Here is a 16,249-nt window from a genome sequence, read left to right as displayed (position 1 = left end):
GGGGCACCCCGTTCCATCCATTGCATGTTCCTCCAAGTGGTCAGGGCCGAAATTCAAGCATCATCTGAGGTCCTCTGAGGGTCAGCATCATCTCAGGTGTTCTGGATCCAGACTGGAGCTTGTGTAAATCCTATCCCGTGGCAAAACATAGAAACAAATAGAGACATCATTAGCATAAATGCAGTCCTGACTCACCTTGATATTCAGGCATCCATGACACCACACATGAGATAGAACACTTGGTTTCAGCCAATATTGGAGGGGGCATATACATAGCAGCCCAAGCTCCAGCACTGCCGATGCTGCTGCCATAAGGCCCAGCAACTTCTGGAATGTTTTTAGGGGGCGAGAAGCACCTATTTTGAAAGGGGCCATGAGTCGCTGTAGAGCTGCGGTGCGCTCCTTCACCATTGTTGCCCTCATCGTCACTGAGTCTAACACTGTTCCCAGAAACGATATCTGTTGGCTGGGAGACAGCGAACTCTTGGCCAAATTCACCCTGAGCCCCAGGCATTCCAGATGGCTGAGGAGCAAGGTTATGTTACTCGATGCCTCCCCCTCTGACTGAGCTAGAACTAGCCAGTCGTCAAGGTAATTGAGAATGTGAAAGTAAACGTCTTTCAGATCCAGCGAAAAGAACCAATCCCCTGTGCGTATTTGTGAGAAGATTTGTTTCAATGTGATCATTCTGAAGTGCCTTCTCATGAGGACACGGTTCAGATGTCTTCGATCGAGGTTGGGGCGCAGCCCGCAATCCTTCTTGGGAACTAGAAAGTAACGGCTGTAAAATCCTGAGTCGCAGTGTGCTTGGGGAACAACTTCTATAGCTCCCTTCACCAGCAAAACAGCAACAACATCGTTGACACCTGGAGATGGACGGCAAAACACATGGGGCAGTTTGGGGGAAGGTCCGGCCGCATCGAGACTTAGCACCCTCCTCTTTCTTGCCCGTGGATCAGGTTGACGGCGGTGGCGCGGGGTCCAGCACTACCTTGGGCCGGGGTCCCACACGTTTAGGGAACTGAAACTGTCTGGTGGCCGAGCAAGAATGGTGTTGAGGCTTGGATTTCACAGACTGGGCAGCGGCGGCAGCAGCGGGCGCTTTATTGGGAGGCTGACGAGTCGGCACCTGCTTGTCGCATCGCCTGGGATGACTTCTGTGCCTCCGTGAAGCCTTCAATCGCTGGACCGAAGAGGCTGGGGGAGATAGGCGCTCTGGGCACTGTTAGCATCCCTGATCCCGTGAGGTTAAGCCACAAGTGGCGCTCCAGGACGACCAGGTTAGCCATCGAGTGCCCTATTGCCTGGGCAGTGCTCTTGGTAGCACGCAGCGCCAAGTCCTTTGCACTTCTCAGCTCCCTGAGCGGTGCGACATCCAGGCCAAACTCATCGGTGGCGGCGAGAAGTTTGGCCTGGAAGACTTGTAGCACTGCCATGGAGTGGAGCGCCGCAGTTGCTTGCCCTGGCGATGAATAAGCACGCCCGGTTCAGATAACGTGAGCCCAACAGCTCCTCAGCATCTGAAGCAGCTAGAGACATGCTGTGATCTAGCAGTTCCTCCTCAGTCCCTCCAAACAAGACCAGATCACTCTCGGCAGCAGAGGGACATTGGTCTGGCTGAATAAAGAGGACTGGGGAATCCCCTCTGGGTGGAGAAAACGAGGCATGCGGGGGCTGAGCCAGCGTGAGCTTACTTTCATCCTGTTGCTTTAATTCTCTGCCCCACCTTTTCTTCCTTGCCGGCTCGCGGGAGGAAGAAAACGGGAGGGCGCGAGGAGCGAGATCACTCTCTGAAAAGAAAGCGATTCGTGAGCGCAGAGTGCTGCGTCACCGTGGGGTTTCCCCAAGCAAGTGATACACTCGCTGTGCCTGTCATCAGTGTGCAGAGGGGCTCTGCACGAGCTGCAATGCCGAGACGCGAATTTCCCATAGCGTCATAAGTATTGAAAGGGAACTTATAATTGAGAAATATAATCCATTGTAAAATTGGATGCAACGTGTTCATTTTGTTATAAATAATCATACTCTTAAAAGCTATACCCACAAATAAGTAAATATTATAATATATTAAAACTGAATATTCATTAGATGATACAACATGTAAGTTTTATTATAATACATTATCCATTCATTATAATGCTTTAAGAATACCCTTATAATGTATTATAAATACAGGCTTCATAGAAAGTGTTTGTGTGCGTGTATATGTGTATATAACCCCTCAGAGACTGCAGTACTTTACAAATACAAGCTTTTCTGAAGATCCAGGATATAATTGCATCTATAACAGTTCACTGGCATATTAAAAGTGATATTGTCAATATATAATGTAATGTTTTTGAGTTATAAGATTTTTTTAATGATAATGATGTCTTATTTATTCAACCCCTTAAGGCTTAACACAATTAAGCCTTTAGAAACTCTATTAAAACCAGAATTACACACACATACATTTAGCCCATGCATGTGCTGAAGTTGAGTGGCAAAAATGTCAACAGAGATCTCACAAAAGCTAAAGAGAATACATATTGTATTACTTTAGAAAGGCTAAGGCTATATGAAGATTTCTAAGACATTAAAAGTTCCTATACACAGTTCTCAGCCTTATTTCTTAGCTTAAAGGGTTAGTTTACCCAGTAATCAAAATTATTAATGCTTATTGGAGACGTGAACCGTTTTAAGCGATTCAGTTCAATTTGGTGAACTGGTTCAAGAAGATCCGGTTACATTGAATGATTCGTTCGCAAACTCTCTCACAACAGACACGGAAGAGAAGACAATGATGAATAAAGTCATAGTTTTTGCTATTTTTGGACCAAAATGTATTTTCGATGCTTCAAAAAATTCTAACTGATCCTCAGATGTCACATGGACTACTTTGATGATGTATTTCTTGGAGGCATCAATGGAGGCACAGAAGGCTCTCGGACTAAATCTAAAATATCTTAAACTGTGTTCCGACGATAAACGTAGGTCTCATGGGTTTGGAACGACATGAGGGTGAGTTATCAATGACATTTTAATAATTGGGTGAACTAACCCTTTAAAGTGTGTTGTTCCAGAAAACCTTTGAGGGTGTCGAAGAAAAAACACAATAAAATGTTTAATCAGATCAACTGAAGAAAATCTGCAATGCTAAGCCATGTTGAGACTTGCAAGATGACCTGATGAAAGGAGGAAAACCATTTCAATGCAGTGTGTAAGAAGAACATTAGACAAGTATGGCCTACATGTTGAGACATCTTGATGAATACCACTCTTGATCAAGTAGAACAAAAGGCAGATTTGAACTTAATAAATTTCATTTGTGTAGACCTGTGTAGCTCTGGAGGAATGTTTTATGGAGTGATGTGACCAAACTGGAACTTTTTGGACCCATGGTTCAGCGGTATGTCTGCTGTAAAACAGGCAAAGCTCATAAGCAGAAGAACACCATCTCTATCATCAAACTTGGAGGTGGATCAGTCCTGTTATGGGGTTTCTTAACTGGAAATCATTACCGCATGAAGGACATCATGGATTCTTTGAAGTCTCAGGCCATTTTGACAAGAATTTGTGATACCTTTGGTGTAAAGACTGAAGCTGATGATCAATGGACTTGCAGGACAGTCATCCCAAAGTACACATCCGCGCGGCCGCAGCGCAGCATAAAGTTCGTTCCGAACATTGAGTAATTAAATACATCGGTATGACGGTGATTTAAATAGAGATTTTTACTTAATTCCTGAATGAATCAACCATTTGAATGAATCGAATCGAATGAATAAAGACATTAACCATCACCTGCTGGTAATTTTAGTTTCTTCTCTAGAGTAACAATTTATAAAAATTAAAAAAATAATATATAAATAAAAAACATTAAATGGTTAGCTCACCAACTATAAATAAAGGAGTAAATACATTTTCATCATATATTCATCCTCATTTGTTTAGAATCTGAATGACTTGCTTTCTTTTGCACAACATAAAAGAAGGTATTTTGAAGACAACAAAATGTGTAAGTACTGAAATGTTTCTTAAATTCTTTTTTTATGTTCCATAGTGTATGTTAGGCCATTAAAGCTTAAACATTCCACACAATAATAGCTTTAAATTATTTTGGGGGTATTTTCACAGCCAAATTTAGTTTGAGATTAATTAGATTAATTGCAGCATTCTGTAAATATTTAGATAAAAAATAATTTATCGACTGTCAGCCCTACTTTAAAGTACTCTCTCAACCAAACTAATATTACTAGCCAATTTTATAAACATGAGACACACATAATAGTATCCAGATTTTTGAAATTTTCCTATTCAAACATCTATTAATGGTAACGTACCGGTCATTTACCAGTACTTTAAGAAGCCATTTCTTAAAATTATGCTTAAATTAGTAAAATGATGTGCATTCTCTAATCAATTGTGGTATTGAATTCCCCTGATGTGATACTCTGAATGAAAAAAACTGCTTGACCAAACAAGGTTTTTCTATGTGGAATTATGCAGTCAGCTTTAGCTGCACCTACCGCATTTTTCGGACTATAAGTCGCACCTGAGTATAAGTCGCATCAGTCTAAAAATACGTCATGATGAGGAAAAAAACATATATAAGTCGCACTGGACTATAAGTCGCATTCATTTAGAACCAAGAGAAAACATTACCGTCTACAGCCACGAGAGGGCACTCTACAGGAGCACTGAGCAGCATCTCTGGCAGTATAGAGCGCCCTCTTGCGGCTGTAGACGGTAATGTTTTCTCTTGGTTCATTTCTCTCGGTTCATGTCAAATTAATTTTGATAAATAAGTCGCACCTGACTATAAGTCGCAAGACCAGCCAAACTATGAAAAAAAGTGTGACTTATAGTCCGGAAAATACGGTAGTTTTCAATAAATTTAAATGTAATAAAATCAACTAGAGGAGGAGGAGCTAAACTTTTCATTTCTAAACTTGATGTGATCAAATGTGATGTTTTCCCAGCTAAGCAGGTTATATGTATTTAAGATATGACAATGGTGAAAACTTTTTTTTTTTTAATCAAAAATTTTAATTGCTTGTTTGTTTAATAATTACAATGGTTTTAGAACTATAGCATGTGCATTCGACCAACTTGTCAGACAATTATTAATATGAGAAAGCCTCATTCAATTTTTAAGTGTTTTTCAATACAGTCATGTAATTTCTTGGTCTTGATATTTATTTGAGCAAATTAATATTACATCATCGTTAGTTTATATATAAATAGTCATAATAAAGCCTGGTTTTCACTTAAGTCTGTTTGAAAATATAATTTTTTTTATCAAAATATTGTCACGTTCTAGTGAACCAAGTATCTGTATTTTGTCTCATCTCGTGAGCTAAGTGTATTTTCACACCCCTAGTGTCGATAAGCAGTGATATAGCTCTTAATTTTCCAAGTGTATGAAATACATAGCGGCTATGAATCTGTTACTAAAAGCTGGGGGAATGTGGTGCAGAGGCCCGAAAGCAGTCGACGACACGAGACATCCTGTTTGTCGAGCTTTCATGGATGATGTCACGGTAATGACTCCATCTATTCAGGGGACACAGTGGATCTTGAGCAAACTGGAGAAGATGGCAACATGGTCACGCCTGCAGTATAAACCGGAAAAGTCAAGGAGCCTCAGTATCTTGAAAGGGAAGTTAATAGGAAACATCTTCAACATCCAAGGCTCTAAAATCCCAACAATCCAAGATCAAAGAATCCGATGCCTTGGAAAGCAGTATGACAGCTCATTAAAAGACAGCGGCAATCTCACTGATATCAAGGCCCAGCTGAATACCTGGCTCAAGGCAATCAAGCACAGCCAACTACTCGGGAGGTTTAAAGTTTGGTGCTTTCAATATGGTATTATACCACGGCTACAATGGCCCTTCTTGCTGTATGACTTTCCCGTGTCTCAGGTGGAAGGAATGGAAAGACTGTGCAGTAAGTTCTTGCGGAAATGGCTGGGAGTTCCCCCATCATTTAGTGCAATCAATCTGTACAGCAAGACCTCCAAGCTTCCCCTGCCAGTTTCATCGGTGGTCAAGGAGTTTAAAGCTGCCAAGGCAAGGGCAGTCAGTACACTCCTATCGTCTGAAGATGGGAAAGTAAGACACGCAAGCAAGACCATCAAATGCGGCAGAAAGTGGAAGCCCCAGCAAGCCGTGATGGAAGCAAAATCTCACTGGAAACACCAGGAAATCGTGGGTGTGGTATGCCAGGGACGCCTGGGCCTTGGACATTACAGCGGGAAGAGGTGGTACAGGGCTGATGCCAAAACCAGAAGAGGTCTCGTGATGCAAAGTGTTCGTGAGGCATCAGAGGAGGAGCGCCAAGTGAAAACAATTTGACTTGCCTCTCAGAGTCGATGGACACAGTGGGACAAGGCAACGGAGCGACCACTGTCCTGGAAGGATCTATGGCAGATCGACCAAGGAAGGCTGAGCTTTCTCCTGCGCTCTGTTACTGATCTATTGCCAACACCAAAAAACATAAAGATCTGGGGTGGAGAGGAAGACCCCTGAGATCCCTGCTGATGATGCGCAACAGTTCCAACAACGTGGATGCTCCAAGGATTAACATCTCAGAAGATCTACATTACCATAGTTAGTATAATTCCTACGGTTGCAGCTTGTGGCAAAGCATCTCTGATGTTTACTTCACCGTAATTTTCCAAGTGTATGATACAGCTTTCATTCTTCAGGTCAACCATATATACATGAAAAAAAAGAAGAAAAAAAAGAAAACCTGTTTGAATAAAGAAAGCATTAACTTTGACGAATGTTAAAGTTGTCATAGTCATTGTATGCAGTGCATGCGCTGCCCCCCCCCTGAAAAAAAAGTTCAGGCTCAGGATTGTTTTTTGCTTTAACCCCTGCATACAGCACAATGACATAATGTCGGGGATGTCTTTAAATTACAATCAAGGAAAAATCATAACTTTTCTTTTGTATTCTTTTTAAGGAACTCCAAAAGTTGCGCTTGAACCATTTTGCATAACATTACGGAAACTTGTAGGGCTGCAACAACTAATCGATAAAATCGATTATCAATAATGAAAATCATTGACAACAATTCTCTTTATCGATTAGTCAGGTCTGCCCACAGTGCGTGTACAACTGCAGCCGGTCGCATCAAATTACAGCACTGAATAATGCATTTACAAATATTGGAGGAAACGGAATGAGCTCCTGCAGAAAAAGTATGTGATCCAAGCTGCCCAAAAAGATAAATCTTTATTTTAAGCTTCAAGCTTATGCAAGCAAATTCATGCAAGCCTTTCCATTTTTGCATAAAGGCCTGCCTTGATAGTCTGTGTTAAGTTAAAATATTTACTGAAAGAGCACCGGCATGGCAGGTGCATGCGTTAAACAGATAGAACACAGAGAGGAGAGTAGAAGCAGTAGTAAGCTATTTTTAAAGCTATAATATAATTATTGCTATTTTCTGTAAAAGAAAGGCAGAAAAAAAGTGTCCAGTGTTTTATGGTGGTTTTTTTTCAGATACCCAATTAGTCAAAAAGTACATAAACAATGCCAGCAAGCATGCAAGCTGTTATCAAAGGCAAAGGAGGCCATTTTTTTTTAATTATGTGAATAAATATTTAGTTGTTTCAGTTTGTTATTTGTCCAAAACATTTTTTGACAGATTCCTAAAATATGTGTTTTTTCTATGCTGACAGGTGGTCTAATACATTTTTAAACACTGTATGTTTTAATAGCATTCAGTTGGCACATTTAAGGACATTGGGCAGAATGTGGAATAGTGTGTTTTTGTCATTAAAATTAAAATAAAGAAAATGGGGGTTTTAATCCGATTAATCGAAAAATAATCTGCCAACTAATCGATTATCAAAATAATCCTCCCCTGGGGAGGTGCAATGACTGATCTAGCCTGAGAAATAAGCTTTTTATAACATTAATTGATCAATATATACAATGTTTATGACACAGTTGTTGTCAGATTTATTTGGAGATTTTAAATATGAAAGTTAAACTAGAGCTGAAACAACTAATCGATTTAATCGATTAAAATCGATTATTAAAATAGTTGTCAACTAATTTAGTCATCGATTAGTTGCTAAACAATTTTTTTTTGCCGTAAGCGGCTCATTTTGTGCATATTTTAAATCTGCGATGACCAAAGTGTGGCAGTAATGAGCCACCGGAGGTTGTACTCAGCCAGTACAGCAGGAGAAGTAGCGAACAGCCAATAGCTGGCCTCATTTTATGTCACGTGCTTCCCGAACTGCGTGGTGGAGACAGACGGCAGTGGAGTAAGCTTTAGAAAGAAAAAGAAAGAAAAAGAAAAAAGCGGAAGATAAAACTAATCGAACGAAGTCATCCAAAGTGTGGAAGAACTTTGGGCCTTTTACTTTGAGCCTTCAAAAAAGAAGAGTAACCTGTACTACTGAACTGTTTAAGACTTTTATTTGTGCAGATTCTCCAGTACAATGTTGTTTGCAAATGTTTAGTCGTAAAAGCTAATAACATTGCTTTTTAACAGTTAACATTTAAAGATTTACAAACATTTTCTGTGATCAGTTTGTTGTTTACCAGGTTCATAATTCAGTCTTGCAGCCTAATTATGACTGAATGAGAGAGGTAAATGTTTAAGTGTATACTTTTTTTCTAAGTATTCACTGCTCTTTTTCACACATCAGGTTTTTTGTGTGTCAATTTTTTTTTTTTTTCTGGACAACCTTCTGATGGATTTTACTTTAAAATGTGAGTTCCATTCAGGTTTCATGCCACTGGCACTTTATTCGAAGGATTGTTTACAATTTCACAGCATAAGCTATAAAGCTGTTTCCCGGGTATAAGTTGTGTGTTTACAGGAAAAAAATAATAAAATGCAATGTACTTCAAATTTATTCTGTTATTCTTTATTCTTATTCTTCGTGAAAATATTTTCTGAATGATTCCTTAATAAGCTTTGTTCGGGATGTTAAACTACTTTAGGAGCCCTAAGGACTGACATGGTGAAAATATTATTTGAAATCTCCTTGTGAAATGTGCTAGAGTATGGGTCAGTGTTTTGATTGCAGAAGAGTTTGACAAAGGATTACTAACACATAATAAAACAACTCCAGGTATATTTTTGATGAGGATATGACAATGCAAAATGGTTAAAATCTCTAAAAGTCTATGTTGAATGATAAAGACCCTTTGTTAATAATTTAATTGGAAAAAATGGGCAAAACTTAAATATAAGTACATAGATTAATCGATTAATCGTAAAAATAATCGACAGATTAATCGATTATCAAAATAATCGTTAGTTGCAGCCCTAATTTAAACATAAGAGAATAGGAGTTGCACTTGCATGCCCGAGAGGCGTTTCAAAGATGGCCACCGAGTGACATGACTTATCTAAAAAGGACTTTGGTATTACTTGTATAACTGAAAATCTGAATACAACAGCCTCTGCAGCATCAGATACAAGTAATTCATATAGTCTATAATAGTGGTCCTGTTTTCCACCCATCTTGTCCTGTTTATTTGACTTTTGCTGTTACATGACCACCATCAAGAGAGTGAAATAGCTGTTGTAAATAGCGCGAGTGGGAGATCAGCTCTTGTTCCTGCTGTGAATTATTCAGCTCCATTCAGCTGAACATGCAGTTCACCTCCTAAACTCTCACAGCCTGCTAAATGCATCTGTATGCTCAGGCCAGTGTGAGCCTGCTATTGTAACTCCATTTTGATTTTCTTTTAATTTAAGGAGATTTAAAAGCTGCAGTTTAAATGCTTATATAATTTACATACAGTATTTGCCTTTTGTGATTCATACTTGATTTGTGATTTATTTTCACGATTTGATTCAATTCTCATTCACAAGCTCGTGATTCTATTCAGTTCGATTATCGATTTGATTCGTTTAAATGTTGATTATTTTGGATACATATCAGGAACAGTTATGTTCAAATGTCCAAATTTTCATAAGAAAAAAACAAAAAACATTCTCTCAACTAATGCTGTAAAATATACATAAGTCATTTGGTACTATATTACTATAATATTGAAGGTTAAAATTGACTGATATGAAAGCTATATAACTGCTAAAATTACACTTAATGAAGTTTTTTAAATAATAAATTTACAATTATATAATAATATTTCTACTTCATTTATTATTATAATATTTTTAAATATACACATTCAAATTGTGGCTATAATAAGTTTTATTTATTCATTCAAACATAAATAAAATATTGGAGAACAGTAAAAATTATAATGAATAATTTATATGGTGCATATATTAAGCAAAATGCCCCTCTCTACAGTTTATTTTTCTAGCTGACTAATGAGTTTATGGTCACCGCATATGTTTTTTCTGAGGTAAATGTGACGTTACATGACATATTGTTTACAAGCCATTATATTGATGTCTTTGCATGGCTGAAACACTGATTGAGCGATTACATGAGACATAATATTGATTGTAAAGTTGTACATCTTCTTTTAATTTATCTTTGGATATTTAGTCATGTTTATTTTGTGCTGAAACTTGTATTAACAAGTTTGATGCGCTTTTCAAGTTTTCCTTTCTGTTGAATGTTACACGCTGATTGTGCAGAGATAAGATCACTGAAGTTGCAAAGACTAAAGTCTCAAAACTCGTGGTCGACCAATATTGTTTTTTTTGACAGCCGATGCTGATATCTTAGAAAGCAGGGGGGCCGATATAAAGCCGATATAATTAAAACCTTTATATGTATAATTAATATTTAAGACATTTGAAATCATTTGACAATGGAATAAAAAATATATTTTTTTAAATATAGATTAGTGTACTTTAGATGACAAAGTATTTTTCACAAATAAATAAATATTTCATAAAAAATACAATTTAAAAGGAAGTAAACACTTTAACCAACAGGGCACTTAGTATTCAGGGAAATTTGTGTGCATTGGGAATCATATTTTTCCAAATACAGCCAGGGCAACACTCAATTTACATACACCACAGTGTGAAAATGACATGAATATGACAGTGGGCAAGTGCATAATGCGCAGTATAATTTAAAATCACGAGTTTAAAGTTTTAATACTATAAAGATTTAAGATATGCAACTTTTATTTATTTTTTAGGTTTTATTTTTTAGGAGTTAGGCAGACAATTGTCACACAAACATTATGGTACTTGGCAGTTGGTGTGAAGTTCTTCTTATGAAACATAGCATTGGCTTTGGATTAATCTGTCCATAAGAGCATCATACAGTATGTTCTTGACTCAGCTTGGGAATCCCATGGTCTCTAGCAGGCACACATTGTTAAATAAAGATCCGTATGCCAATGTTATTTTGTTTCATACTATGTGTATCAGTGCCTGTTGTAAAGAAGGAAAGAGATTCAAGCATTTTCTTTCTGGCATAACTGGCAGTTGGCATGTAGGCATGACGTATTAAATAAATAAAAAAAGCCAGGTTTTTTTTGGTGCATGAAATGCATAGCAAGGTAGCTAAGGAATGATGTCTGTATTCATGGTATAGTATGTGATGCGTCCTAGAGCTTTCATTAGAAATTAATGACAGTGGAGATGAGAGGGGAGAAAAGAAGGCCAAGCTGCGGTATATGGCAGGCAGAGCCTCTGAAAACTCTGCTGTAACTCAATCCCAGCAGGATGGCTCATTGGATCACCTTTCTCTTTTGTGTGTGTGTGTGTATGAGGTGAAGAGAATGATAGATACTAACATTTATTGTCATCACAATTAATCAGGAAAAAAAATTTATATAAAAAAAAAATACTGTTGCTACAATATTACAAACAATGATAAGTATGAATTAGGACTGTTAAGTAAAATAAAAGCATACTAGTGACGTGGCTTATTGCGGTAATAGTAAATGTGTGTGTGTGTGTGTGTGTGTGTTTAATTATTTTAAGATAATGGAATCTTAATGGCTAAGAGAGTCTTCCAAGAGTGTGATATTTTACGAGTGGCAGTATACTAATCAGTCTTAATTGGTCAGTAATCAGTGTAAAATTAAAATGAACAATCAGGATGATTTATAATGTGTGTGTGTGTGTGTGTTTATAAATATCTTTTTTTTTTTTCTTGTTTACAGATTAATGTGCGTGTGACTACTATGGATGCAGAGCTGGAATTTGCCATCCAACCCAACACCACTGGCAAACAGCTCTTTGATCAGGTTAGTGTCTACATTTAAATTCCACTGTTTTGAGATTAATACTAATTTACAAGCCAGGACAGTATATTTGTTAATATTTGTTTAATACAGGAACCAACGCTAAGGATAAAAAAAATAGTTGCTGTTATCATTGTTTTTGATCTGTTATCTTGTATTCTAATAAATAAGCTTATATGACACCAATATTTTAGATACCAATTAAATTTTACAATTCCCCATTTCAGCTTCAATACCACAGCAAGAATCACTAGCCAAATATAAACATAAATATAAAGTGTAAACATTATTAAAGACAAGTGACAGCCAGTAAATAAGAACAAATGACCAAATTACAAGTAATAGCACAATTAAATGTAGGCCTATAGAACAAAAATAGAAATTAAATGATGCTTTAGGTAGGGCTGTGACGGTGGCTGATTTTTACCACCGCGGTAATCATGGACCAACAACTGCCGGTGGGACGGTGTTTGAAAAAAAATAAATTATATATATATAAAGTACAGACCAAAAGTTTGGACACACCTCCTCATTCAAAGAGTTTTCTTTATTTTCATGACTATGAAAATTGTAGATTCACACTGAAGGCATCAAAACTATGAATTAACAAATGTGGAATTATATATGGAAATATACAGTCGTGGCCAAAAGTTTTGAGATTTACATAAATATTGGAAATTGGAAAAGTTGCTGCTTAAGTTTTTATAATAGCAGTTTGCATATACTCCAGAATGTTATGAAGAGTGATCAGATGAATTGCATAGTCCTTCTTTGCCATGAAAATTAACTTAATCCCAAAAAAACCTTTCCACTGCATTTCATTGCTGTCATTAAAGGACCTGCTGAGATCATTTCAGTAATCGTCTTGTTAACTCAGGTGAGAATGTTGACGAGCACAAGGCTGGAGATCATTATGTTAGGCTGATTGGGTTAGAATGGCAGACTTGACATGTTAAAAGGGGGTGATGCTTGAAATCATTGTTCTTCCATTGTTAACCATGGTGACCTGCAAAGAAACGCGTGCAGCCATCATTGCGTTGCATAAAAATGGCTTCACAGGCAAGGATATTGTGGCTACTAAGATTGCACCTAAATCAACAATTTATAGGATCATCAAGAACTTCAAGGAAAGAGGTTCAATTCTTGTAAAGAAGGCTTCAGGGCGTCCAAGAAAGTCCAGCAAGCACCAGGATCGTCTCCTAAAGAGGATTCAGCTGCGTGATCGGAGTGCCACCAGTGCAGAGCTTGCTCAGGAATGGCAGCAGGCAGGTGTGAGCGCATCTGCACGCACAGTGAGGCGAAGACTTTTGGAAGATGGCCTGGTGTCAAGAAGGGCAGCAAAGAAGCCACTTCTCTCCAAAAAAAACATCAGGGACAGATTGATATTCTGCAGAATGTATAGTGAATGGACTGCTGAGGACTGGGGCAAAGTCATATTCTCTGATGAAGCCCCTTTCTGATTGTTTGGGGCATCTGGAAAAAGGCTTGTCCGGAGAAGAAAAGGTGAGCGCTACCATCAGTCCTGTGTCATGCCAACAGTAAAGCATCCTGACACCATTCATGTGTGGGGTTGCTTCTCATCCAAGGGAGTGGGCTCACTCACAATTCTGCCCAAAAACACAGCCATGAATAAAGAATGGTACCAAAACACCCTACAAAAGCAACTTCTTCCAACAATCCAACAACAGTTTGGTGAAGAACAATGCATTTTCCAGCAAAATGGAGCACCGTGCCATAAGGCAAAAGTGATAACTAAGTGGCTCGGGGACCAGAATGTTGAAATTTTGGGTCCATGGCATGGAAACTCCCCAGATCTTAAACCCATTGGTCAATCCTCAAGAAGCGGGTGGACAAACAAAAACCCACTAATTCTGACAAACTCCAAGAAGTGATTATGAAAGAATGGGTTGCTATCAGTCAGGATTTGGCCCAGAAGTTGATTGAGAGCATGCCCAGTCGAATTGCAGAGGTCCTGAAAAAGAAGGGCCAACACTGCAAATACTGACTCTTTGCATAAATTTCATGTAATTGTCAATAAAAGACTTTGAAACGTATGAAGTGCTTGTAATTATTATATAATTCTTATATAAGTATAATTCTTGGTTAAATAGCCCTTGATGCCTTCGGTGTGACTCTACAATTTTCATAGTCATGAAAATAAAGAAAAGTGTGTCCAAACTTTTGGTCTGTACTGTGTGTATATATATATATATATATATATATATATATATATATAATATATATATATATATATACAACCCGAATTCCGGAAAAGTTGGGACGTTTTTTTAATTTTAATAAAATGAAAACTAAAAGACTTTCAAATCACATGAGCCAATATTTTATTCACAATAGAACATAGATAACATAGCAAATGTTTAAACTGAGAAAGTTTACAATTTTATGCACAAAATGAGCTCATTTCAATTTTGATTTCTGCTACAGGTCTCAAAATAGTTGGGATGGGGCATGTTTACCATGGTGTAGCATCTCCTTTTCTTTTCAAAACAGTTTGAAGACGTCTGGGCATTGAGGCTATGAGTTGCTGGAGTTTTGCTGTTGGAATTTGGTCCCATTCTTGCCTTATATAGATTTCCAGCTGCTGAAGAGTTCGTGGTCGTCTTTGACATATTTTTCGTTTAATGATGCGCCAAATGTTCTCTATAGGTGAAAGATCTGGACTGCAGGCAGGCCAGGTTAGCACCCGGACTCTTCTACGACGAAGCCATGCTGTTGTTATAGCTGCAGTATGTGGTTTTGCATTGTCCTGCTGAAATAAACAAGGCCTTCCCTGAAATAGACGTTGTTTGGAGGGAAGCATATGTTGCTCTAAAACCTTTATATTCCTTTCAGCATTCACAGAGCCTTCCAAAACATGCAAGCTGCCCATACCGTATGCACTTATGCACCCCCATACCATCAGAGATGCTGGCTTTTGAACTGAACGCTGATAACATGCTGGAAGGTCTGCCTCCTCTTTAGCCAGGAGGACACGGCGTCCGTGATTTCCAACAAGAATGTCAAATTTGGACTCGTCTGACCATAAAACACTATTCCACTTTGAAATAGTCCATTTTAAATGAGCCTTACCGACAGTGGTTTCTGAAAGTATTCCTGGGCCCATTTAGTAATGTCATTGACACAATCATGCCGATGAGTGATGCAGTGTCGTCTGAGAGCCCGAAGACCACGGGCATCCAATAAAGGTCTCCGGCCTTGTCCCTTACGCACAGAGATTTCTCCAGTTTCTCTGAATCTTTTGATGATGTTATGCACAGTAGATAATGAGATTTGCAAAGCCTTTGCAATTTGACGTTGAGGAACATTGTTTTTAAAGTTTTCCACAATTTTTTTACGCAGTCTTTCACAGATTGGAGAGCCTCTGCCCATCTTTACTTCTGAGAGACTTTGCTTCTCTAAGACAAAGCTTTTATAGCTAATCATGTTACAGACCTGATATCAATTAACTTAATTAATCACTAGATGTTCTCCCGGCTGAATCTTTTCAAAACTGCTTGCTTTTTTAGCCATTTGTTGCCCCCGTGCCAACTTTTTTGAGACCTGTAGCAGGCATTAAATTTTAAATGAGCTAAATAAGTGGATAAAAGTGTAAAATTTCTCAGTTTAAACATTTGCTACGTTATCTATGTTCTATTGTGAATAAAATATTGGCTCATGTGATTTGAAATTCCTTTAGTTTTCATTTTATTAAAATTTAAAAAACGTCCCAACTTTTCCGGAATTCGGGTTGTATATATATATAAATGTGTATATATATATATATATATATAAATGTATAAATATATCAGTGTCAAAATTTGCTCGTTAACGAAGGCGATAATTTTTTTCCAGTTTAACGTAATCAAATTATTTTACGTAGGGGCGGGGATGGCCACCCACTCACAACTGCTGCTTCTGTCACTTTTTCTCATGACAAGAAGTGAATTTTTTCAGTCGCAGAATGACTGAACAGGAAATGTTTCAGACACGCGCTCCACTTCACTTTATTATCAGGCGCAAGATAAGCTAGCGCGGACGGTCCTGTGCTAAAGGCGGTGCGCGCTTCCTTTGTGCGTATCCTTTCATATCAAACTGCGAAATAAACTATGTGC

General features: G+C 38.1%; 1 protein-coding gene across 2 annotated transcripts in view; it reads left to right on the top strand.

Annotated features, from left to right (window-relative positions):
• LOC132143665 (radixin) overlaps positions 1–16,249 on the top strand; it is a 200,367-nt gene that overhangs the window by 64,663 nt on the left and 119,455 nt on the right. For both annotated transcript variants that reach the window (XM_059554090.1, XM_059554089.1), the window contains exon 3: positions 12,057–12,140. In XM_059554090.1, the coding sequence (XP_059410073.1) occupies positions 12,057–12,140 (84 nt within the window). The remainder of the gene's footprint in view (positions 1–12,056; positions 12,141–16,249) is intronic.

The sequence above is a fragment of the Carassius carassius genome, chromosome 7, assembly GCF_963082965.1.
Source record: "Carassius carassius chromosome 7, fCarCar2.1, whole genome shotgun sequence".
Taxonomy (NCBI): Eukaryota; Metazoa; Chordata; class Actinopteri; order Cypriniformes; family Cyprinidae; genus Carassius; species Carassius carassius.
Note: the sequence above shows the minus strand (reverse complement) of the source record. Positions and strands in the feature narration are given on the sequence as shown.